The 21,992-nt window shown below is 42.5% G+C and overlaps 2 protein-coding genes across 4 annotated transcripts; one reads left to right on the plus strand and one right to left on the minus strand.

The window, feature by feature from the left end:
* Nucleotides 1–293: 293 nt before the first annotated feature.
* Nucleotides 294–14,068, minus strand: map3k12 (mitogen-activated protein kinase kinase kinase 12). Of its 2 annotated transcripts, none has more exons than XM_051424839.1 (14): nucleotides 13,978–14,068; nucleotides 10,212–10,738; nucleotides 7,614–7,797; nucleotides 7,310–7,501; nucleotides 7,038–7,196; nucleotides 6,168–6,326; nucleotides 5,879–5,987; nucleotides 5,594–5,703; nucleotides 5,217–5,333; nucleotides 4,983–5,117; nucleotides 4,144–4,867; nucleotides 3,989–4,056; nucleotides 3,530–3,827; nucleotides 294–2,313 (listed from the first exon to the last, which is right to left on the minus strand). In XM_051424839.1, the coding sequence occupies exons 2-14, from the start codon at nucleotides 10,675–10,677 to the stop codon at nucleotides 2,158–2,160; spliced, it is 2,877 nt and encodes a 958-aa protein (XP_051280799.1). In that variant the 5' UTR covers nucleotides 10,678–10,738; nucleotides 13,978–14,068; the 3' UTR covers nucleotides 294–2,157. The 2 variants fall into 2 exon arrangements, with proteins under 2 accessions (XP_051280799.1, XP_051280798.1); XM_051424838.1 differs by lacking the exon at nucleotides 13,978–14,068 and adding an exon at nucleotides 12,166–12,412.
* aaas (achalasia, adrenocortical insufficiency, alacrimia) lies at nucleotides 14,013–20,994 on the plus strand. 2 transcript variants are annotated; one of them, XM_051424840.1, is made up of 16 exons: nucleotides 14,013–14,150; nucleotides 14,244–14,371; nucleotides 15,333–15,388; nucleotides 15,555–15,646; nucleotides 16,067–16,113; nucleotides 16,472–16,570; nucleotides 16,965–17,108; nucleotides 17,370–17,490; nucleotides 17,608–17,732; nucleotides 18,116–18,176; nucleotides 18,265–18,355; nucleotides 19,423–19,519; nucleotides 19,734–19,801; nucleotides 19,893–19,977; nucleotides 20,086–20,170; nucleotides 20,764–20,994. In XM_051424840.1, exons 1-16 carry the CDS (start codon nucleotides 14,040–14,042, stop codon nucleotides 20,917–20,919), a joined length of 1,566 nt encoding a protein of 521 aa, XP_051280800.1. In that variant the 5' UTR covers nucleotides 14,013–14,039; the 3' UTR covers nucleotides 20,920–20,994. The 2 variants fall into 2 exon arrangements, with proteins under 2 accessions (XP_051280800.1, XP_051280804.1); XM_051424844.1 differs by having other exon boundaries at nucleotides 19,426–19,519.
* The last annotated feature ends 998 nt before the right edge of the window (nucleotides 20,995–21,992 follow it).

Consider the following 21,992-nt stretch of genomic DNA (forward strand, 5'->3'; position numbering starts at 1 on the left):
CAGGTTTCTACATCACTCTATAAATTGTACAATGGACCAGGACTGACTTCCAAAAAGTATTTGTGATGTCACAAATCTTGCTCATAGGCCCCGCCCCTAAAATCAGATTTTCAATGAGCACACAGAAACTTTCCACTTCCAGCAGATGAATGTAAAAACATCCTTCTAGTGTCAAACTCTGCACATACATCATTCTGCACAGTGAAGCTCAAACATCCAACTGTAGGAACAAGAAGAGAAACACGTCTTTGATTGGAGGAGGGCTTTAAGAAATGACACTGGAACAGTTTGGACATGCTTAAAGTCATTGAAAATAGTCATTTATTTCTCGTTCAGCTGTCTTATGTGACTCCGACATTTAGCTTGTTCCTTTTAAAAAAACATCACACGTTTTTTTTTTTTAACCAATACATTATTTATTGTTGCTCATAATATTTTGCTTTTCGATATAATTCCTATGTTACAGGTACAATGTGCAATGCTGTATAAAAACAAAACATTTCTATTCAAACCCAAAGGATACTTACTGTTCTACTAGTAACCACCACAGAGAAGTGCTCTATTTCCTTATCTGGCTACTTCCGCAGTTTATCTTAAAGGGTAAAAGGAACACTTGAGGTTTTTATGAAGCCTATCAACATTGTGAACTATAGCAGTCCTTTTGGTTCATTACTTAAAGGGGAACTCCACTCCGATTTCACACATTTGACAGTGGTTTTACAAGTCTTGGGAAGTAGCACTACAGTTTATACAACTAAACTGCCTCAAGTGATGTCACTTGAGTCAGCGGGATGGAAGAATAAAAAAAAATAAAAATAAAAAAAATTTGGAGGTGTGGAGTTAGGAGAGAAGTGAGCTTACCAGAGCTCGCTCCTCATTTCCGCTCGAGGGTAACGTCTCGGGGGTACATTGGCCGCTACTAGCATAAAACACCTGAATCTACAACACAACTGTTGTTGGTCGAGTTGCATTGTGGGTAATGTAGGCGGCAGGTATTGACAAGGAATAAGAATGCGTGGAATAAAGACGATATCTCTGGTTCTGCTGAAGCGATTTTGACCTTTTTGACCTTTTTTAAAATGCCCATTGTGAGTCTGACAATGTGAAATCTTTTACTGAAGCACCCGTACCAGTGTTTGTTGCTGAGATATTACCTTGGTTATAGACGCTAGTGCATGTCAGAGGTCCTTTTCTATGAACACACGCACTACCTTTCAAAGTTTCAGACACCAGTATACATACATACAATGGCAGAAGTGCATTTTGAGTGAACCCAAAGGTCTCCGTCACATCACACATTTGATAAGCTTAATAAAAATCCTCAAGCATGTCGTTATGTGTATCTGAAACTCAGTAGTAGGAGGGTTAAAAAAAATAATATATTACCTACTGAGAATCCTAATTATGCATCATGATCGATGTCTTGGTGAGATTTTCATTCCATTTAGACATTTCTTTTCTTGAGTGCTGACATTTATTAACAAAAAACAAAATAACTGAATTAATACTTTCAGGATTAAAAAAGTGTAAACTTTCACAAAATATAAAACTGACACATTCGAACCATAAATTATAAACATGTAGTCATGCATTTGTTCACAGGGCTGCATACCGTTTAGTCTTACATTTTTATCTTACAAATAAAATAAAGTTAGATATTTCTCATGTGGTATGTAATGGATATTTACATTATTATTCATTAGTATTTGATGCATTAGTGTGTGGAGTATCATGAAGGACGCTCCCAGAGTGAGGATTAGAGTGTTTAAAGGACAACAAGTGTGGCATCTTGTGCGTGCGTGTGCGTCTGTGGAAGGGTTTTTGCCGAACTGGAGCAGTGGCTAAGGTTACCGTGGTAACTATGTTGCCTAAAAAATTAAAAATAAAAACCCTACTGAACTTAATTGACATTTATCTGATGTCACAAGCTGCCAAAATATCTGATGTCAGGTTATGACAAATGTCCTATGTCATCTGATGTAGGTTTGCCAGCCAACAAACTTATGAGACACCATAAGTCAACTTGTCATAGTCTGAGTGGTGTAGTAGGTGTGATCCCTCATGACAACAGTAATGTACTGCACTGACAGATTGGTGTACGCCTGTGATGGTTTTTCACTGTAGGGTAGCTGGAGGTCTTTGCTAGAGTCCAGCCACCTATGGAGGTCCTGTATGAGGCGCCTGTGGAGACCCCTGATAGGGTTGAGACGGCGGTGCCCACGCTCCGGCACTGGGAGGACGGCTGGGCTCTCCGCTACCTGACTGATCCAGCTCAGCACTGTCGCAGTCGGAGTCATCGCACAGGGCCCGACTCTGTACAGAGAGTGTGGAAAACAATGTCACACATGAGCTACAGCAGATATTATGTGATTTTGGCAGCGGTGGAACAAGTATTGAGATTCTTTACCAATACGACAAAGTAAGAATACATTACAAGTAAAGGTCCTGCATTCAAAATCATACTTAGTATTATCAGCAAATGTACTGTAAAACTATAATATTATTATAAATGACTTATATGATTTCCAAAGGTCAAGTGTGTAACATTTAGGAGGATATATTGGCAGAAATGTAGGAAAGGTATGTTTTCAGATACAGATGCAGCCAGTCAGTAGCTCAGAACAGACAAACCAAACACTGGCTGCAGCCACCGTAGTTTCTCCTACACACTTCACAACCCGTTCTCATTCCCAAGTCGTCAAATACAGACATGAGTGGTGTTCAGTTAGTTCTAATCTGCAACTTTACTGCTTGATGCCACTAAATGCTCCACACTGGTCCTTTAATATGAAATAATTAATGGTTTAGGCAAGAAGACAAGACAAAAGTTCTGCTACACAAATATGTTTTCAGTTTTCATACTTTTCTCTAATCTTTGCATTTTTGTGAAATCATGAATAGTTTTACCTCTGTGGAAACTTATTTAAATAAAACCAGACATCTGAAATGTGGCCCCAACCAGACAGTTTTTTGTAAGGGGTCAAAGGCCAAAGGCTTAACAATACATTGTATTATTTTAAAAACCAGTGTGAAGGATTCAGTAGCATCTAGCGGTGAAGTTGCAGGTTGCAACCAACTTGAATACCACCGGCCCTTCCAAGCGTGTAGGAGAAACTAAGAAATGCAAAAAGCCTTATTTAGACCCTATTTGTTTGTCCATTCGGGCTGCTGTAGAAACATGGCGGTGCAACATGGCAGCCTCCATATAAAAGGACCCTCTCACCCCGTAGATAAAAACAGCTAATTCTAAGTAACGAAAACACAAATATTCTTATTTTCAGGTGATTATACACTAATGAAAACATACCTATGAATATTATAATCCATCTTTGCTAATAGATCCTCCTTAATGTTACACACTAGATCTTTAAATTTTTTGTGTTTGTTTTTTTAAATGTCGAGCCAAAAAGTCACTACTTACTATATCTGTCAGACACATGTATTGAAGTGTTCTTTAAGGTTGTTACTTTCAACTTCAGATTTTTGGACAAAGTGCTAAGAAGAGTGATCTTCTGTGGCGCTGCTTTACCTCGTTAGGATTCTGCCCGGCGTCCAGCTGAGCTTTGGCCTGGCCCAGCGCTCCGTCTCTCTCCGACAGGCCGTCGGAAGCCTGCGCAGGATCAGTGTTATCCGCCGGGATCTCTGACCCTTGAGAGAGGAGGTCGTCGCTGCGGTCGTCCAACCTGTCGTCCGTGTTAGTGCTGACCACGTCGGGGGTGCCGCTGTGAGAGTGGTCGGTAGTGTGGCCCTCCTCGCCGTCCGACACCGACAGGTTCTCTGAGCTGAAGGTAGACACCGACTGGCACTTGGTGATGCTGGTCGGACGTCTGGAGAGATTAAAAGATAAAAAAAAAAGACCAGGTTTTAAAAGCACATTTGACACTATTCATTTAATAATTTGCTGTACTCTGAATAAATCAGAAACTTGTCAGAGAGGGAAGATGGCTTGAGGGAATTTTCCAGTGACGAAGGACAGCAAGTTACTCACCGTCTCCGTGGTAACTCAACCTCACTGTCAACTTCACCCTCCTCCTCTTCTGATGACACTCCACGCCTCTGTAGTCAGAAACAGGGAAAATGTACAAGTGAAAATGATGAAAGAATAACCAGAGGAACACTGAGGAGTATGAATGGACACTGTACCTGCTTGCGTGTGATAGCTGCCCTGTACAGAATGGCTGAAGGAGTGAGGTGCTGACTCCCAATCCCCCCCGATGCCCCCCGGGGCAACCTCACGGCACCAGCTCCTTCTTCTTTATCCTCCCCATCATGAGGCAGACGTGGAGATCCAAGAGACCCCCCGCCCTGCCGCCGCCCCCTCCCACATGGTGAGTCTGGGCTGCTGGAGAACGGGAACGATGCAGCATCCTCGCTTGGTGTGTCACTACGTGGAGGAGTTTCTGTGAGATCATCTAGACCGGCTGCCCCCACCTCCGATCCCCCTAGCCCCGCAGAGGCACTGAGGCTCCCCCCTCTCTCCAGCCCACCCACAGAGGGCTCCCCTTTTCCCTGGCCCTCTGCGTCCAGCGTGGTGCAGATGAGGTCAGGGCTAGAGGAAGATAGCTGCCTCTGCTGCTGCTCGTGGCTGAGGCCCCGCAGGGCTGCAGAGGGCTCCAGCAGCTGCTTGGAGGTGTTAGTGGTAGAACTGTTAGCCTGGGGAGTTGTGTCCCTATTAGGGGAGGACTGATTCGCCTTAAGTCCAGCCAGATCCCCACTGCTGCCCTTACCAGGCTTGCGATGGCGGGTCTTTACCCTCCGAGACCGGCTGGGAGAAGTGGAGCTCCTGTTGGGGCAGGCTGGGATAGTGACTTGCATCACGGAGGAATCCATTTTGGGAATGATTACCTCAGACTTGAGGATGTCTGGCCTGGAAGAGTAGGAGGGATTAGTCAACAGCAACAATCCACAAGCATCATGAATATTCATTTATCCACTTCAGTATCAATATTTTATGAAATAACTAATGAAATGAGATCTCACACCTCTTTCCTGAAGGCAGTTTTTGTGGGACATTTCTCTTCTTGATGAGTTTGTCCATGGAGTTGGAGGAGCCGCTCTGTCTGGAGCTGTGGTGCTTAAACAAACCTGGATACTTCTTGTCCAAAGACTGCTCTCTCCTGGATGCAAAATGAGGCATAAATGCACTTTGACTTATTCATTTGAAGAATGTTAGCATTTTACAAAAATATACCCTACGGTCATGGATCTATTTGTACCTCTGCAACTCTTTCTCTTTGAGCTCCAGCTGCAGCATGACAGCGCTGAGCTCCATGTAAAGGTTGTTAGCCCTCTCCAGTTTCCTCTCATAGTGTTCGCGAATGTCCAAAGCATGCCTGAGAAGAAAAGAGGCTGCCGATGTCATTGTGCATCCGCATGAGAGATTTCAAATCCTCCACAATAGACATGCACTCAAGGCACTTATTTCATCCACCAGGGCGTACAAAGGAATGACATAAAGAAATAGGACAGAGGCCTCACACATGTAAGCTAACATAGTAAAAGTACCATACTGGTTGCAACTTATCCGGTATAGTGTGACACCCAGAGTTACCATGAAACTATATATGTGACATCTAAAAGTGAAAGCACAGACCTGAGCTCCTCTCTGCGTCTGTTGATCAGTTCCTCATCGAGCCGGTGAATACAAGTACCCTCAGATTTAATCTTCTCAAAGTGCTGTTTTACCTCTTCTCGCCATTCAGCCTGATGAGAGCACATTTCTGTTAACCAGGTCTGTCTAGCCAAAGCAGACTTCAAAACTCTTATGTATGGCAGTTAATGTCTGATTACTATGCAGGCATGTGTATTTGTGTCTGGTTTAAATGTGTAATTTGTGTGTATCTCAGTTCCATATCCAGACTCGAAGAAGCAACCGTACCTGAGACTTGAAGTATGTCTCCTGTGGAGTGGACAGTACATCCGCTGATGCTATGTCCAGATGAAGAAGGATTTGACGGAAAGAGGGCCTATTCCTGGGCTTACAGTTCCTGCAAATTCAAGAGGACAAAGACAGCTGTGTACATTTACACCAGACTGTCGAATCAATAAAGTCCTAAAACCACAGACTAACGCCTCCCCATGAATCAACGTTGTTTCTACTATTCTAATCTGCTCATTTCTTGCCTCTCCTTCCTCATTCTAACTGTCCATTTCCAGGCTTAACTCACCAGCACTGTCTGAGGAGGATCTTGAAGCCATCGGGGCAGCTCTCAGGTACGGGCAGCTGGAGGCTGTTGTTTCCCACACCCCAGATGATGGCAGATGAGTCCACATCTTTATAAGGAATCTCTCCAGTTAGCATCTCCCACAGCACCACTCCAAAGGACCTAAAAGTTCAAGCCAAGCTTCATTATTCAAGATGTCTCACTGAGGTCAAGATCTCTTTAACCAAAGAGACCGGAGGAAAAAAAATTACGTAATAACAAGACATAGCAGTCATCAAACACACAAAATATAACTAAGTAAAGCTTTAAATCCCTCAGAGCAGGGTTGGGCAACCTCTCTAGTGGCTCCCTGTGGCTCTGACAATTATATAGAAGTGAATAATAGTTATTTTTTAACATTTACCACTGGCCTAAAATTATTTTTGCATTTTCCAATTGTAAGAATGTGTAGCCATTACACACCAACTTCAAAGTTAAAAAGTTGTCAACTAAAATGTGTGTCATACGTTATGTCCTGACCCGCCTGAACCTTGAGTCTCCCCAGCTTAATCCAAAAAAGAAGATAAGTCTCGATGTAAAAAACATTGCATCGACAGATACATCTGCTTTCACCAACAGTGCTGCTGGCCAACAGGCATGCTTGATCTGTGGTGAGAAAGAAGCATTATAAGGCTCAAGGCTTTTTTTCCCCAAAAAAACTGCTTTTGATAGTAAAGGTTGCTGAACCCTGCCTCAGAGGAATGAATGTCTTTGAAACACTGATCAAACAACAAACTCATGATATTTATACAATATCTGCTCTTCTACAATAGAAAAACATGGGCTGATGTATTTGTAAGCTGTAAATAAAACATACATTTTTATCAGACTTACCAGATGTCCACCTTTTCTGACACCGGCTCGTTCCGAATTACTTCAGGAGCCATCCAGGCTACGGTGCCGGCAAACGACATCTTGGTGCTCTTGTCACTGAGCTCCTTTGATGTGCCGAAGTCGGAGATCTTTACCAGGTCATCGTGTGTAATCAGCATGCTGCAAAGGTGAGATTACATGCAATGTTACATGGAAATAATACAAAACTGATCAGGAAATATCAGGTTGTGTTGGCTGAATTTAAGCTATCTGTGTTGAGTGTGTCAACTTACTTGGGGGACTTGAGGTCTCGATGGATGATTTTGTGGAGGTGGAGGTAGTTCATGCCACCTGCAATGCCCATGGACCAGTCGACCAGGAGGGAGGGAGTGATTTTACGGCCCGCCCTCAGCACCTCATACAGTTGGCCTTGCGCACAGTACTCCATCAAGATACAGTAACAAGGAGCCTGGGTGCATACGCCCCTGGAAGGAAGGAAGAGTCAGATAACACGTGACCAGAAAGGGAAAGATATCTAAGAACGATTTATGCAATTAAAGGATATGTGACCCTGTAGGATATCACAAGTTTCCTCACTTGAAAGTGATGATGTTGGGGTGCTTGAGTTTGCGGAGGTGTTTGATCTCGGTCTCTTTGATGTCCCGCACTTTCTTTACAGCCACGTCTTCTCCGTGGAACTTGCCGAGGAAGACGGCGCCCTGCGCCCCGCTGCCCACCCACTGCAGGTCAGAGATTTCCTCAAAAGGAACCTCCCAGGACTCTAAATGCAGACCAACAAGCCCAAAAACAAACTTGATGATTAAATCTGAAATCACCAAGCGTTACACAGAGTTAACACGGGCATTGCAACAGAATTTCTTTCAGTAGCACCCTCTGGGTAATTTAAATTATATCAATCACAAATTGCAAACACTTCAAATGTCAATATGTGCTCTTGCCAGTTTGGGCAGGGAGGAGTTGGGAGGAGGGGGTTTGCTGAACAAATGCTAGATCCATGCTACACATTAGACTGGGCTGGCAGGGCACAATTACATCATACAAAGCGCTGGTCATGTTCAAACAAATGGTATATTGACAACTTATCCAGTGGATCCAGAGATAAGAGAAACATTGAGAGGAAAACAGCAATCCACTCATAGTCTAATCTGTCTGTCATCTGTCATACTGACTCTACTTAAATGACTGTGAGAGCATGGTCACTAAAGAGAGACGAACTGGGGAGAATAAAAGAGACAGGCAGATCAATTCTTCATGAGGTCCACTGAAGTGTCGAGATCTCTAGAGAGCTGCTGCAGCAGAGGCAGATGCACATGATGCTTCCTCTGGCCAGCCGTGAAAACTCACTGACGGACCCGTAAACACAGTCATGCTGCCAGCAGGACACGGGGGCAGTCAGAAAGCAAAGAAAATTGTGGAGTTCTCATGCTGGAAAATAACAGTCAGTTTACTCAAATACTGTCCTTAAGTACACTGTAAAGCAACTTGTACTTTTCTGCTGATTTACACTTCTGCTCCACTATGTTTTTTAGTGGGAAATATTCAACTACATTGATCTGACAGCTGCAGTTACTGGTACAGATAAAGATTTCACACAAAAAAACACAAGATAAGCCTATAAAATACAGTGCGTTGTTAAAGATTAAAGCTTCAGTAGGTAGCCTTTATAAAAATCACTTTTTTTGTCATATTTGCTGAAACTTTCACAATATCCTGACAGTAAAACATGAGACAGATAATCTGTGAAAGAAAATCAAGTTTCTCTGGTTCATCCTAGTGCGTCTGATGGTATTTGCAAGAATCTACCGGGCCTGAATGTAAACAACCAATCAGAGTTGATTGTTGAGTCTCAGGTCTTCAAATATAGACGCTGGGAAAGAGACTCAACAATCAACTATTTTCAAGCCACCAACCCAGAGTGTCTTTCTATCTTCCTCAGCTCTGATTGGTTGTTTCTGTTCAGGTACGGTGGATTCCTGCAAATGTCATTAAGAGCACAAAGGAGGAGCCAGAAGAACCGGACAGATTATTTGTCTTATGTATTACAATATAATAATGAAAGTTTCAGCAAAATATTACAGAAAAAGTAATTTTTAGTTACCTGCTGTAGTTTTAAACCAGTGACCCCTGACCTTCTTAGCTTGTGACCGCTGACACAAAAGCGGTGTGTAGATGTCAAAATATCCGAGATTTAACAAAAAACCAAGGTGAGAGAAAAGTTTTTCAAAAAATAAATACACATTTTGTGTAGCAGAATTTCCCTACTGGATTAAACAGCTCACCACCCGTCAGATTTATTTTGTAATTTGGATGGAGCCTGACTCCTTGGTTGGAAACCACTGGACTAAACTACCCAACGTAATAAAGTAGATGGCAGATCTCCATCTCTACCAGCCAGTTAAGCTCTGATGCATCCCTAACAATCTAGTAATGACCTTTATGATAATATCTCTGTCACAGGTGCAATTTTTCTGCAGAACTTCTTATAATTTAGGCCATTCTGATACTAGAACTTCTGTACTTTTACTGTGGTAGGATTTTGAATACAGGACTTTTACTTGTAATGTATTACTTGATTGTATTTTTTGATTGTTGTGTTGATACTTTCACTTAAAGAGCCCCTCCAAATATTATTAAGACATACAAATAATCTGCTTGGAACAATAATGTTTATTTATAATTTCTACATTAAAATCCTATAAAGAAACCTAACTTACCATCTAACTCATTAAATGTTTCACAATCTATGTTCATTTCCGAGATAAAGTCTCAGTGTATGTGACTTGGTGGCTTCAGGTTTCTACATCACACTTGTATAAGTTGCATACTGGACCAGAAAACATCCTTCTAGTGTCGAACTCTGCACCAACATCATTCTGCACAGTGAAGCTCAAACATCCAACTGCAGGAAAAGGAAGAAAATCATATTTTTGATTGGAAGGGGGAACTTTAAATAAAGAATCTGAGTTCTTCTCCAACCACTGTGGAGTTCAAGCTTCATCCATGAGCTCAGACATTAATTTTCCATGGTGCATCTCCATGGTTACGAAGGCACCACAATAGTTTCATATACTGAATGAATGACATGTTTAAGCCTCAGACTAGTCCGACTTTTCATTGTTCTGTGCCATTTAAAGAACACAGATAAAAACACTTTCTACTGTTATCTTCACATACCTTCATGGCTATGTTTGTGTTCAGTGGAGTAGGCCTTTCCAATCATGGTCCAGACTGGTTTTAGACAGCCAAACAGTCCCTCCAAAAAACCTCCGCTTCCTGATTGCAGCCGAATGTTGTCCGACTGGCTCCGAACGGCACCAGCCTCCGGACTGTGCCCCGCTTCTGCCCCGCCGCCGCCGCACTGGCAGGCTTCATGTTCATGTAGTTTTAGCACGCTGTTGTCAAAGTGGCCTGAGGGTCCATCACTGGGTGTAGGGCTGCTGCCGCCCGGCACCACCTGTCCGCCCGTGTCGATGGACAGCACGTTACGGAGGACACACTGTGTTGGGGTCAGGTCCGTCTCGGGGGTGCAGGCAGGGGTGTCTCCATCGAGTCTTCGATAGGGGGGCTCTGAGATGGGGGTACTGAAGCCTGACAGGGAAGGGGAAGGGGCACGGGGCTCATGGATACAGGTCCCACTCATCAGGGGTTTCCCCAACACAGCAGGTTAGGGTGGATGGAGGATGGAAAGATGAGAAGTAAGCCTGGAGGAGAAGATTGATGATAAGAAAGAATGATTGATAATCGTTAGTATGGCCATTTTTCACCCTTGTGTTAATAGGCAAACAGTATACTTACTGCTTTTCAAGATAACGACAAGTGTAGATTAATTTCAGCACTGGACAGCTCTGTGATTAAAATGGACAGCTCCATTTGCAGTAAAGGAGCTGTCCGGTGCTGAAACGACTGCTAGCTCTACTTCTACTGTCTCTTTTTTGATCCATTAAGGAATTACTAGAGTTTGCTCTAACTTTTCTTTGACTCAATCCAAAGCAACAAAAAAAACCCCACCAAAACAGTGGAGTGAGTTGGGCAACCAGCCAGCCCCAGTTTAACCACTCAATCGCTCCATTTCCACAACCAAAAACTCTGTCTGAATCACGCAGTAAAGCCTCATCTCTGTGCCTGTGAATGGGAGAACCAGCACTTCCCCCAGTGGAGCCATCAACCAGAGTGGAGATGGGCTTTATGAATGAACCGACCAGAGGGGGTTGTACCACCCCCCCCCAATGGTTGTCACCTGTTCTTTAACTGTCCCTCAGTGTGGCAGCATCAGAGCAAAGCTCCCTCAGCAGCTCCTATATGTCGTCGGTCATGCGTTCAAAGAGAAAAAGAGCATTGTGTGCATCTGAAGAATATGACGAATTGCATAACCGCCTCAGTGTGGATGTGTACGTACGTCCGTGCGTGCGTGCATTCGTGCGTGCCTGCGTGCGTGCATGTGTGTGTGTGAGAGAGAGAGAGAGAGCGAGAGAGCGAGAGAGAGCACATGTATCCAATTCACATATCCTACACCAGCTCCATGTCTTGTACTGCACCACTGCATGAGAGAAGAGCCACGGCGGCCGAGAGAGACAGAAATGAGAGCGTGAAATAAAAAAAATAATAATAATAATAAAAACACGGGCAATGAAAAACAACCGGGGGGGGCTGTGCAAACGGAGCAGTGCAACACACGCACACAAAACGCAGGAAGAATCAATCTTTAAATAACCGAGGATGTGATGATGATGACACTCAGCAGCATCACAGCCGACGTGCATGAATTGCAAGCCCGATGCCTACTATGGTCCATGCCAAGTGAAACTGCCGCAGCGTCTTGCACATTTACTCAACGTTGGCACCAAGCGCACATTATTCTTCCTGCTGTGGGTCTTTTTTTTTGTTTTGTTTTTTTTCTTTTCTCCCCTCGCTGCAACACAGAATAGGATTTTTTTTTAGCTTTCATCGACGATGCTTTGGTTTCTTGGCAGCATCAGTTCATTGGTGCAGTGTGAGCGGCGTGAACGCTACCGCACCGACGGGCACCATACCCCGACCAGTCCTGTGATAACCCCCCACCACCACCACCTCCCCCCATATGATTTCTCATTCAATCGGCATTTAACCGGATAGTATGACATTCCCATACCTTTCTGCCTGGGTTTGATGTCGCGTTGTCAGGTGAAAGGGGTGGGCTCGGCTCTATATTTTGTCGGTGATAACGAGCAGATCGTTGTTTTTCTTCGGTCCGTGCTGTCTGTTGTGTCTCCGGTCCCCCTGTATCCACGAGTTTCCACGCTACTGGGAAGGATCCCAGCGGGCAAATTGTGTTATCAATAACCGGGGACCCATGCAACGTGAGGCGCGCTGGGTTTTTTTTAGGGGGGGGGCGGGAGCTGTCTCCTTCCCAGTGCTGAATTGACGTCACGGAAATGCGAGTTGCGCCACAAGGGGGCGCTACAACCCCCACACACACACACACACACACACACACACACACACACACACACACACACACACACACATATACACAGAGCTTCCCATTATTTCTGGTCCCCAAAAAGTGTCGTTATGAGCGCATTTCATTCACTGATCACTGTGTTTGACCCATGTCAGCCAGCACCCATCCTCCTCTTCCTCCTCCTCCTCCTCCTCCTTTGAGCAACCACAGGCTCCAGATCAAGGGCAGATCTAGTGAGGTGGTGGCCAGTTTGGTGTCAAATGATGTCAGATTTAACACATTAAGTTAAGTTAATTTGAAAAAATAAAATAAAATAACATGATCAAAACGGAAATTAAGTTAATTATGGTCACATTTTAAGTGATTTAGTGATTCAATAAAAAAAAAAACATGCATTTGGAAAAATGTGTGAAGATTTGGAGGTGTATTGATTTCTAATGCCACCTTCAGATATTTCTACTCAATGCTTTACTGAGTTTTTGAGTTTTTGTGCGGCTTTTCCAAGCAAATATCATATATAAATCAGCATATATTTACATATATTTACTGTTGTGCAACTGCCTATGTGCTTTTGGCCTCCCTGATGAAGAGAGAAAGACACGCAGCAACTTCCTCTTCCAGCTCTGAGCAGCTGGAAGTGTTGAGATGTTTTAAAAGTAAACTCTTTTCAGCCTGGCTTTTAACTAAAGAATGGTTTTCTATACATTTTTTAACTTTTTTCTTAACTTGTATCTTCTTTTTGTAAATTTAATTTATTTATTTCTTCTTGTTTTAATGTTTTTAGTACAACTTTTATTAAATAAAATATAAATAAATATTGTTATACCTGTATTTTGTATTTTAATGTTCAAATCTACCTTATTTAATTTTTATCATCGTCTCCTCAGTCGTCTGTAAAGCACTTTGAACTGCACTAAACTGTATGAAACGTGCTATATAAATAAAGTTTTTGATTGATTGATTGATTGATTGATCACAACAGGCTTCTTTAGGTTTATATTGAGATAAATAACATGATAAAGAACCGTATATATGGAGGAAACACATAAATATGGAGTTAAATAAAATGGTTCGTCTCAACTCTCTAACAAGAATTTGTTTGGCTCAGTGTGGTGTTGCAATGTCGCCCAGTGTCCTGAAGAGGGCAGCACGGCTCGGCTCGGTTTCGAGTTTTGTGCTTCGAAACTGACCTCCGCACTGTTTGTCCGTTTGGGCTTCCCGTAGCTAACAACGGCGGGCTCGACTTAAAGCGAGGAACCAAAAGTGTCACAACAACGTAGCGTGTACTGTTTTGTTGTTGTTTAGGGGAAAACAACAGCGCACGATAGTTGCCTACACCACCCAGGAAACACGTTAAGGTAATTCCCGCGAAATTTAAAACGTAATAACGTTAAAAAAACCGTCGCCAGAAACCAGATTAATTAACGCTGCTAGCTCGAGCCGTTAGCTCACCAGCTGTTCCGTGTAACAGTGTGTTGAATTTGTAAAACACGTGTTTACCTGACTGAGCCCATGGTTGTGTTAGCAGGGTCCAGTGTGGCCGGGTGTCACCGGGGTTGAAGATGTGCTCTCTGGCGTTGTTTCCCCCTCCGCTGCCCTCCGGACAGACCACCCTGTGTGAGTCCAACAACGAGCTGCTGTCAGGAGCCACCACCGAGGACCGACTCAAACAGGTCGGTTCAAAAACAACCATCTTACCTAACTTTACCCAGAGCCCCAGAGAAGCTACGTGTATATTGCAGTGTTGATTATGGTTGTACTTGCAGGAGTCCAGTCCTCTGAGTCTGTATTTCCCCCGAGAGTCTCTGAAGCTCCACAGTCGCACTGAAAGCAGCAGCAAGGCAGCCTTCCTGGATCACTCTGAAACACTGTGGATGAGGAGTGCTGCAGCATGGTAACACCACAGGCCTGATGTGTTTACAGTTTACACACTGTAAACACAAATACAACTAATGTACCATATGTGCCATAAATAAAGGTAGTTTAAATCATGATGAAGGGACTTTTGTTGAGGTCTGTAACAAACAAAAATGTTTTCTTACACCTGGAGAGCGGGGAATCTCTGAGGCACTACAGTACTTCATTATAATGCTGTTTTGTCACACGTTTTACCTTTTATTAAAAGATTGCAGCTTCTGCGATTTGGAGATTGCACTTGGTCATAATGCTATTTAAATTAATTGTGCAGCCCTCTAAATAAACAGGTTATTTAGTTTTAACAGAAACATTATAGCCGTCATAGAGGTAGAATTTATTGCAGGACTATTGTGTTGGATTAGTACTATCTTGCTGTAGCAATATTGATTTTACAGCTTTGCCATGAAAACAACCCTAATATTTCATTATAAAAAAACCAAAAAAACATTTTTTTAAAAAAAAAAAAAATTTTTTAAAAAAAAAAAAAAAATAAAATAAAAAAAAAAATTTAAAAAAAAAAAAAAAAATTTTTATAACTCTAGATGTCATTACAGTTTATTGAACAATACGAAACATATTGTGAGAATCTTATGATATACCAGTTGAACAAATTGTTTACAATATATGTGATGCCAAAAGTTAAGTACAGTCTTTGATTGCTTAGCCAAAATAATTTAACATTTACATTTAAGTGTTTTTAGTTTGATATAAATATATGGACAACGAGATTATACAATGAGTAATAACCAGAGATGTTTTGACCTTTAGCAAGCACAGCAATGTGTACACATGTGCTGACAATCAATTGAAAGAGTTCAATTTCAGTGTGTTTTAATAATGTAGTTCACATTCACAACAGTTTAGTTTCTTATCAATATGTTGTCGAACGTCTCTCACAGACAAAGATAATTCATGCAACTTATCTCTGTCCATTTCAGGCGGGATGGTGGTCTCACAGGGCTGCTCAATGAAATCACCAACTCACATACAGACGGTACGTGAGATGCCAAAATCATCTGTTTTGAACACATAATGATCTGATCCTGTACATCTAGTGTGTGTGTGTGTGTGTGTGTGTGTGTGTGTGTGTGTGTGTGTGTGTGTGTGTGTGTGTGTGTGTGTGTGTGTGTGTACATTAACTCTCCTGTATCTTGTTGTAGTGCCTAAATGCCTGTCAGTGAGTTCTGGTTGTATCCTGGCGTTGCTCCGAAAGATCTCGTCCTTTCACGGCTCCCTGTTTCCTCATCTCACAGTAAGTTGTGCTCGCTGGTTAAAGGGAGGGAGGTTTAGCGTGGATGTCCGATTAGTGTTGATGGTGAATGAAGTCAGTTGAAGCTATAAATTCCTCAAGGTGCGATATATTGACTGAGACAGCTGAGTTCTCCTGCTGGTAGAGCATTGCATTGCTGACTCCCACGCCCTCTGAACAAGCTACGTTAGCAGTTTGACCATTTCTGTACATGTCAGATGACAGCGCTGGTGGTGGAAGAAGACCAGATTTTGCAGCTATTCCTCGGTCAATGTAGCCAAACCGAGGAATTTATTGCTTCAGTTGACCACCATCGTCATTTATTGGATACACATACCCCTTTATGTTGTTGACAACAATACACCGCATTACCAGATGTTTGTTGTGATTGGTTTAAATGTGTATTACCTGTTTGTTCCACAGTTGAGCAGCGAGGACATGATTGCTGAGTTTTCACAGGTGCTGAACTGGTAAGTGCCAACTTTGTAATCTGTAGTTTATGTTTGCTCTTAAAGGGGAAAAGATTGAAGATATTATTTATTTTGAAGAAGCTTTTGGTGAGTATATTTAATATCCTCTAGTTTTGAACTATTGGTTGGATAAAACACGACATTTAATGATTTCTGGATGATTATCATGTTAATGGGTAAGCTTGAAGCTTGATGAAATTGAGGAATCTTTGTATGAATAGCTTCAACCTGTACTTTAAACAAATGACAGACTGTATTTTTTAAATGACAAAATTACAAATAACATTTCTTGTTAAATTGTTCTCTTAAAACATCAGTGACATTTCTCTGCTTTAATCCCTCTTTAATCCTTTGCCAGGTCTGACTGTGTGGTGCGAGCCTTTGCCTGGCATCCTCATACAGATAAATTTGCGGTGGCCCTGCTGGATGACTCCATTAAAATCTACAACCCAAAAAGGTACCATGACTAAGCTCAGAGGAAGGAACACTGCTACCGATAGGACAGCTCAGGGAATTAAGTGTACACGGCATCAAAAACATGATTGCTGATCAAAACTTTACGGAGCGATAAAACAATGACATGACACACTAATGCAGCAGGAATAGTGGAAAGCATCAGAGCTGTACACTGTATAAATGTTGGTCTGTTCCCTTTTCATGATAACAGATCGTCAGTGTCAGTCTGTAGACGGGAACAGTGAACCTCTGATCCCAATCACAACAGAGCTATGTCTCCGGGACAGGCTACAAATCCGAGTGCATGTCCGCCTCGTAGAGCAGCGTTGTTCTGTGACCTCTCAGTCATTCTGTGACAGTATTGTCACTGCTCACTCTCCCTTTTGTTCTCTCAGCGTCACGACTCCCACACTGAAGCACCGTCTACAGAGGAGCGTCGCAGCTGTGCAGTGGAAGCCGCTGTGTGCGTCTGCCCTCGCTGTCGCCTGTCAAAACTGTTTACTGGTCTGGCATGTGGACCCCTGCTCACTGTCAACCAGGTATGTGGTCTCCACAAGTCTTAAAGGTCCAGTGTTTAACATGTAGGAGGATCTATTGGCAGAAATGGAATATTTATACTCATCAAGTTTCGTGGCCACTGTTCTCATTCCCAGGTCATCAAATATAGAATGTAATCTGTAACTTCACCGTTAGATGGCACTAAATTCTGCACACCAGTCCTTTAAATTGAACTTTAACACTGCAGAAAGCCTGAAACTCTTCTCTTGTGCTGTGCTCTTCTTCCTCTCGACCCATCCCAGGCCTTCATCTGGTTGTGCTCAAGTTTTGTCTCATCCCGGTCACTCTCCCGTCACCTCCATCGCCTGGTCTCCAAGCGGATCTCTCCTCGTGTCGGCCTCGCCTATGGACACCGCAATGATGGTACAAGGCAACCACTTCATCTTTTAAGTCCTGGTTCATCTTTCAGGAGGGGATTTTATAAAGTTACTGAAAGCCTGACTGAGTTTCTGTGGTTGTGGGCATCGATGTATCCTTCAGGTTTGGGATGTAGCTTCAGAGAGCTGTGTGCCACTTCAGCGTGTCGGAGGAGGCGGGGTTAGCTTCCTGTCCTGGTCCCCTGACGGCAGCCATGTCCTGGCTTCTACACCGTCTGCCCTGTTCAGGTAAGTAATCAAAAGTTTCACAAGATTTTCTAATCTACCTTCCCTCTGGAGCTACAATAGCACATTATATATGATAGATATGTAAAGCTGCCAGTGAATATGTGTGAAATTTTCTCTTTCATGATTACTGTGTGTGTGTGTGTGTGTGTGTGTGTGTGTGTGTGTGTGTGTGTGTGTGTGTGTGTGTGTGTGTGTGTGTGTGTGTGGCGCACTCAGCAACCTTTTGCTGTGTTATAATCGAGTCCCACTGATCTTTCATGAATATTTATGAATATGTAAGGGATTAGTAGCATAGTCTGAAGTTTAGTAGGTGTTACGAGATAATAAGTGGACAGGAAGTGGAGTTTTTACACATAGATGAATAAAATAATTTCTTTCTTCAGGGTTTGGGAGACCAGGATGTGGACCTGTGAGCGTTGGCCGTGTGTGAAAGGGCGCTGCCAGGTGAAAACATGTCCCTCTGTAACAAAACGTTTTCTAAAAGATGTAATTATTAAATAATTATGGATTTATTTGTTTTGTTTTGGGTTAGTCTGGCTGTTGGAGTCCAGATGGGAGTCGACTTCTCTTCACCGTACTGGGAGAGATGGTCATCTATGCTCTGACCTTCACTGATACACCAGGTTATCTGTCTGTCTCTATACAGAATACGTTACTGACTAGAATAAAGGGTTGATAATTGAGTTGTTTTCTTCTAGTTGGATTAAAAAGTGATTGTTGTACTTAAAGGTGGGGTCAGTCATTCTGGAGAAACATAGCTGATTAGACTAGATGATTATTATCACTCATTTCCAGGTCGTCAAATACTGACAGTTTATATATATATTTTTCTAATTTAATGGTCTCCCTCTGAAGGAGGAGAGCTGCTGCTCAGTGACTGATGTTCAGCAGCACGATACAAACACTGACCTAAAGAACCAGTGAGAGGAAAAACAGCTGTAGAGCCAGAATATTTTTACATCTAACTCGTTGAATTAAGGGTTTATTTCAACCAGTTTGACAACAGTTAATACAGTAACAAGGTGATTTACAGAGGCTCCAACCAGGACTCTGACTATGGGCACGACAAGACAAATGAGACAAGGCATCAGTGAGGCAGTGACAACGTGTAGAGCCAGAATATTTTCACATCTAACTCAGACGTGAACTTAATTAGAAGTGTAACAAACTCAGAGTTGGTGATTGTTGGAACAGTGGAAGGCTTGACAGCGACTTAAGCTAATATTAGTTTGGTAAAAGAGAGAGACTTGAATTTAGGAGGTGTATGGTTGTATTCTTCTGTTTAAGAAGGAAATATTTACTTTATTAGAACATTTACTTAGTTAAAGCTAAGAGCTTGTGGCACGTAGCAAAGCTGAAACTCCAGAGGGTTTTACACATGCATGCACAAATGTATCCACAATTGCTTATTGTCGGGCTGATATCGGCCAACCCTAATGGGAAACAAACAAAGTGGTTCGGAGCAACCACACAACACAGCAAAGTTGGTGGAGGTCGTGCTCTCAGGTTGTCAAATACAGATCCTTTGGCAACCCAAAGCATTAGTATGAGATAAAACAATGAACTATCTTTCTCCAACTGACACTACCTTTTAAAGAGTTTTGATAACTTGTGTAACTTAGCAGGTAACTTAGAGAGTTAAGTGGCATTTTGTGAAATAAGTTGACCTGTGTGTATCGTTGTCATTCAGCAGGCGTACCTACAAGCACATCAAAAGGCCCGCAGGCGGCAGCAGTGGTGGCTGACCTATCAGAGACGACCTTTAACACACCAAATGGAGACGTCATGTAAGAGCTGTAAATGAAATCACCAAATTGGCCATCTTTTAGTTTAAATACATTAGAAAAAGAGCGATGAGTAGAGATTCCAAAAAGGCTCAGATAAGATATTTAATGCAGCATTTGATGAGTACAAATGAGCAGGAGGTATTCAGTGCTTCCTGTCTACATGTAACATTACAGCTGCTTAGTGTCACTCACCCCTGTCTAATTTGTCTGCCAGTATTGGTGGAGAGATCCAGTCTTTAGCCTGGGACCCAACAGGAGAGAGGCTCGCCGTGCTTCTCAAAGGTCTTCCTCACTTCAACCAATCAGCATTACATTGATGTTATTTTTAATATAACTTTTTGATAACTCCTCTCCGTCTTCTCTGTCCTCTCAGGTGATCCACAGGCAGCAGACCGCCGGCCTGCGATCATAGCCGTGTTTAAGACGAGAACCAACCCCATTTTTGAGCTTTTGCCATGGTTTGTACTGTTAGGTTCAATATTTGTCTAGCCTTAGCGGAGCTCAGGGTCGTACTACGACATATCTCATCAGCGTGTACTGAACAACTTCTGTGTTTCTCTGTTTAGTGGTTTTATTCAAGGCGAGCTCGGCGCAGAGCCGAGACTGATGCAGTTCCACCCAAATTTCCAGCACGGAGCTCTGCTCACTGTGGTCAGTATTACCCTGTGCATTTCCTATTTTTTCCTATATTTAGTTTTAGTAAATAATGTGGTGGTTTTAGTCATGAACAGGGTTCTCTTGAAAAGTCTTAAAAAAGCATTGGATTCAGTTTCTTAGGGGGAAAAAGGCATTTGGAGGTATTAAAGTTTTAAATTTAATTTGCTAAATATTTTCTCTTGTCTGCTGTAGACGGTAATGTTAGTTATTTAATGTTTTTGTATTCAATTGCATTTACGTTATTGTATTTTAATTAAACGTGGGATTGTAAAAGTGTAGATTTTTTGCAAAAACTTAAATGAACTTGAAATAAATTAATGATTGTCAATTGGTTAATCTATGCATCCATTTTCCACCACTCAGAGTCGAGGTCATATTAATATATAATTAGGAATTAATGTTAGAAAACTGCTTGGAAGTACTGCGATATAATAAGTAATTCAGGGCCCTTCTGGTTTTCCATCATACCAGTACAATCATAGAGCAGGTATAAATTGTTTTGTAAACCCTGATAAAGGAATAACCACATTGGTTGCTCTCTCTGTGTTCTACCACATCCAAAGTAACATTTCTCTCTCTGTTTTCAGTGTTGGTCCAGTGGAAGAATCACCCACGTGCCTTTCTACTTCATGGGTGCTGGCGTCCCTCATTTTGGCCTCAGTGGCAGTCCGTCAGTGCCGCGCCCTCAAGCAGGGCCTGCAGACTTTTCCAATCACTCGCTCTTTACAGAGCTCATCTCCTGACTGACCTTCGGCCATCATCACACACTCACAAGTCATTGTTGTTATCATGGATTGTCAATAAACATGTAGAAAGTTGTTGCTGTACTAACACTTTTTGTTCTCTGATTTGTCAAAACATTTAAACTAAATCGACATTATTGTGAGGTAATGATGAAATGTTAGGTTTGGCCTCCAGAGCTGAAACATTTCCTGCTTTAAATGAAAGAGTACTCCACCAATTTAAGAGTTGCACTATAACATCGTCCAGCTCTCAATGGAAAGTTTTAAAAAAAAGAGATCAGATTTGATGCAGTAGCTGTTTTTTTCACCAGGAAATAAATACGATCAGTTTCTGAGTGTGCTGTTGATGCACAAATGGAACAAAGCCTGCAAGCTAGTTCAGACAGTCAACTCGAGCTGCGCTGATTACACACATGACATGCCTTATTCCATAATCACTAACCAAGTGCACCCTTCCAATCTCCCAGCTCTCCCTCTGCTCTGTCAATGCCGCTGTTGCCCTGCATCCGTATTGCTGCTGCTCTGTAAGCCCCAGCATCCACCTGTAGGCTTCGACTGGGGGTTAAGGTATTTGCGCATCACTCCCCAATATCTCTATGTAAACATATCTGCGGGGAGTGATGATGACGGAGCCTTGACGCCAAAATCTAAATATGCTATACTACTTTAATAAACATTTCAAATGTGAGTTGGCTGACTGAAATCTCCGACAATGCAATGCACAAAGAAAATACATTTTGATGTCTGTAAAGTGTAACTGGAAGTAGTTTTACACGGTTTGATCAGTGGTTAAAGAACGCTTAAACGGCTAAATGGTTTATTATGTAGTGTGGATTCGGTACGCAGCATTCTTCTTCCTTCTCAAAACCGGCCGCCTACATTACCCACAGTGCAACTCGACTGCCAACAGTTCAGTAGGAGATTCAAGTGTATTATGTTAGTAGTGGCTATTGTAGCCTCGGGCCATTAGCCTCAAGCTAGAAGAGAAGTGGGCCAAAGAGGTCATGTAAATTTACTTGTTTCCAACTCCACAACTCTGGAGGTTTTTTTCATCTTCTAACCTGTAGTCTTCA

Source organism: Dicentrarchus labrax, unplaced genomic scaffold, assembly GCF_905237075.1.
Source record: "Dicentrarchus labrax unplaced genomic scaffold, dlabrax2021, whole genome shotgun sequence".
Taxonomy (NCBI): Eukaryota; Metazoa; Chordata; class Actinopteri; family Moronidae; genus Dicentrarchus; species Dicentrarchus labrax.

Excerpts from the sequence above, each read along its gene's own strand:
- map3k12 (XM_051424839.1), bottom strand. The coding sequence starts at position 10,677 with ATGAGTGGGACCTGTATCCATGAGCCCCGTGCCCCTTCCCCTTCCCTG. Across the intron at positions 5,334-5,593 it reads AGACGCAGAGAGGAGCTCAG|GCATGCTTTGGACATTCGCG; the intron begins GTCTGTGCTTTC and ends TTTTCTTCTCAG. Across the intron at positions 3,828-3,988 it reads GTTGAGTTACCACGGAGACG|ACGTCCGACCAGCATCACCA; the intron begins GTGAGTAACTTG and ends TAATCTCTCCAG.
- aaas (XM_051424840.1), top strand. The coding sequence starts at position 14,040 with ATGTGCTCTCTGGCGTTGTTTCCCCCTCCGCTGCCCTCCGGACAGACC. Across the intron at positions 16,571-16,964 it reads AAAATCTACAACCCAAAAAG|CGTCACGACTCCCACACTGA; the intron begins GTACCATGACTA and ends TTGTTCTCTCAG. Across the intron at positions 17,733-18,115 it reads ACACCGTCTGCCCTGTTCAG|GGTTTGGGAGACCAGGATGT; the intron begins GTAAGTAATCAA and ends TTCTTTCTTCAG.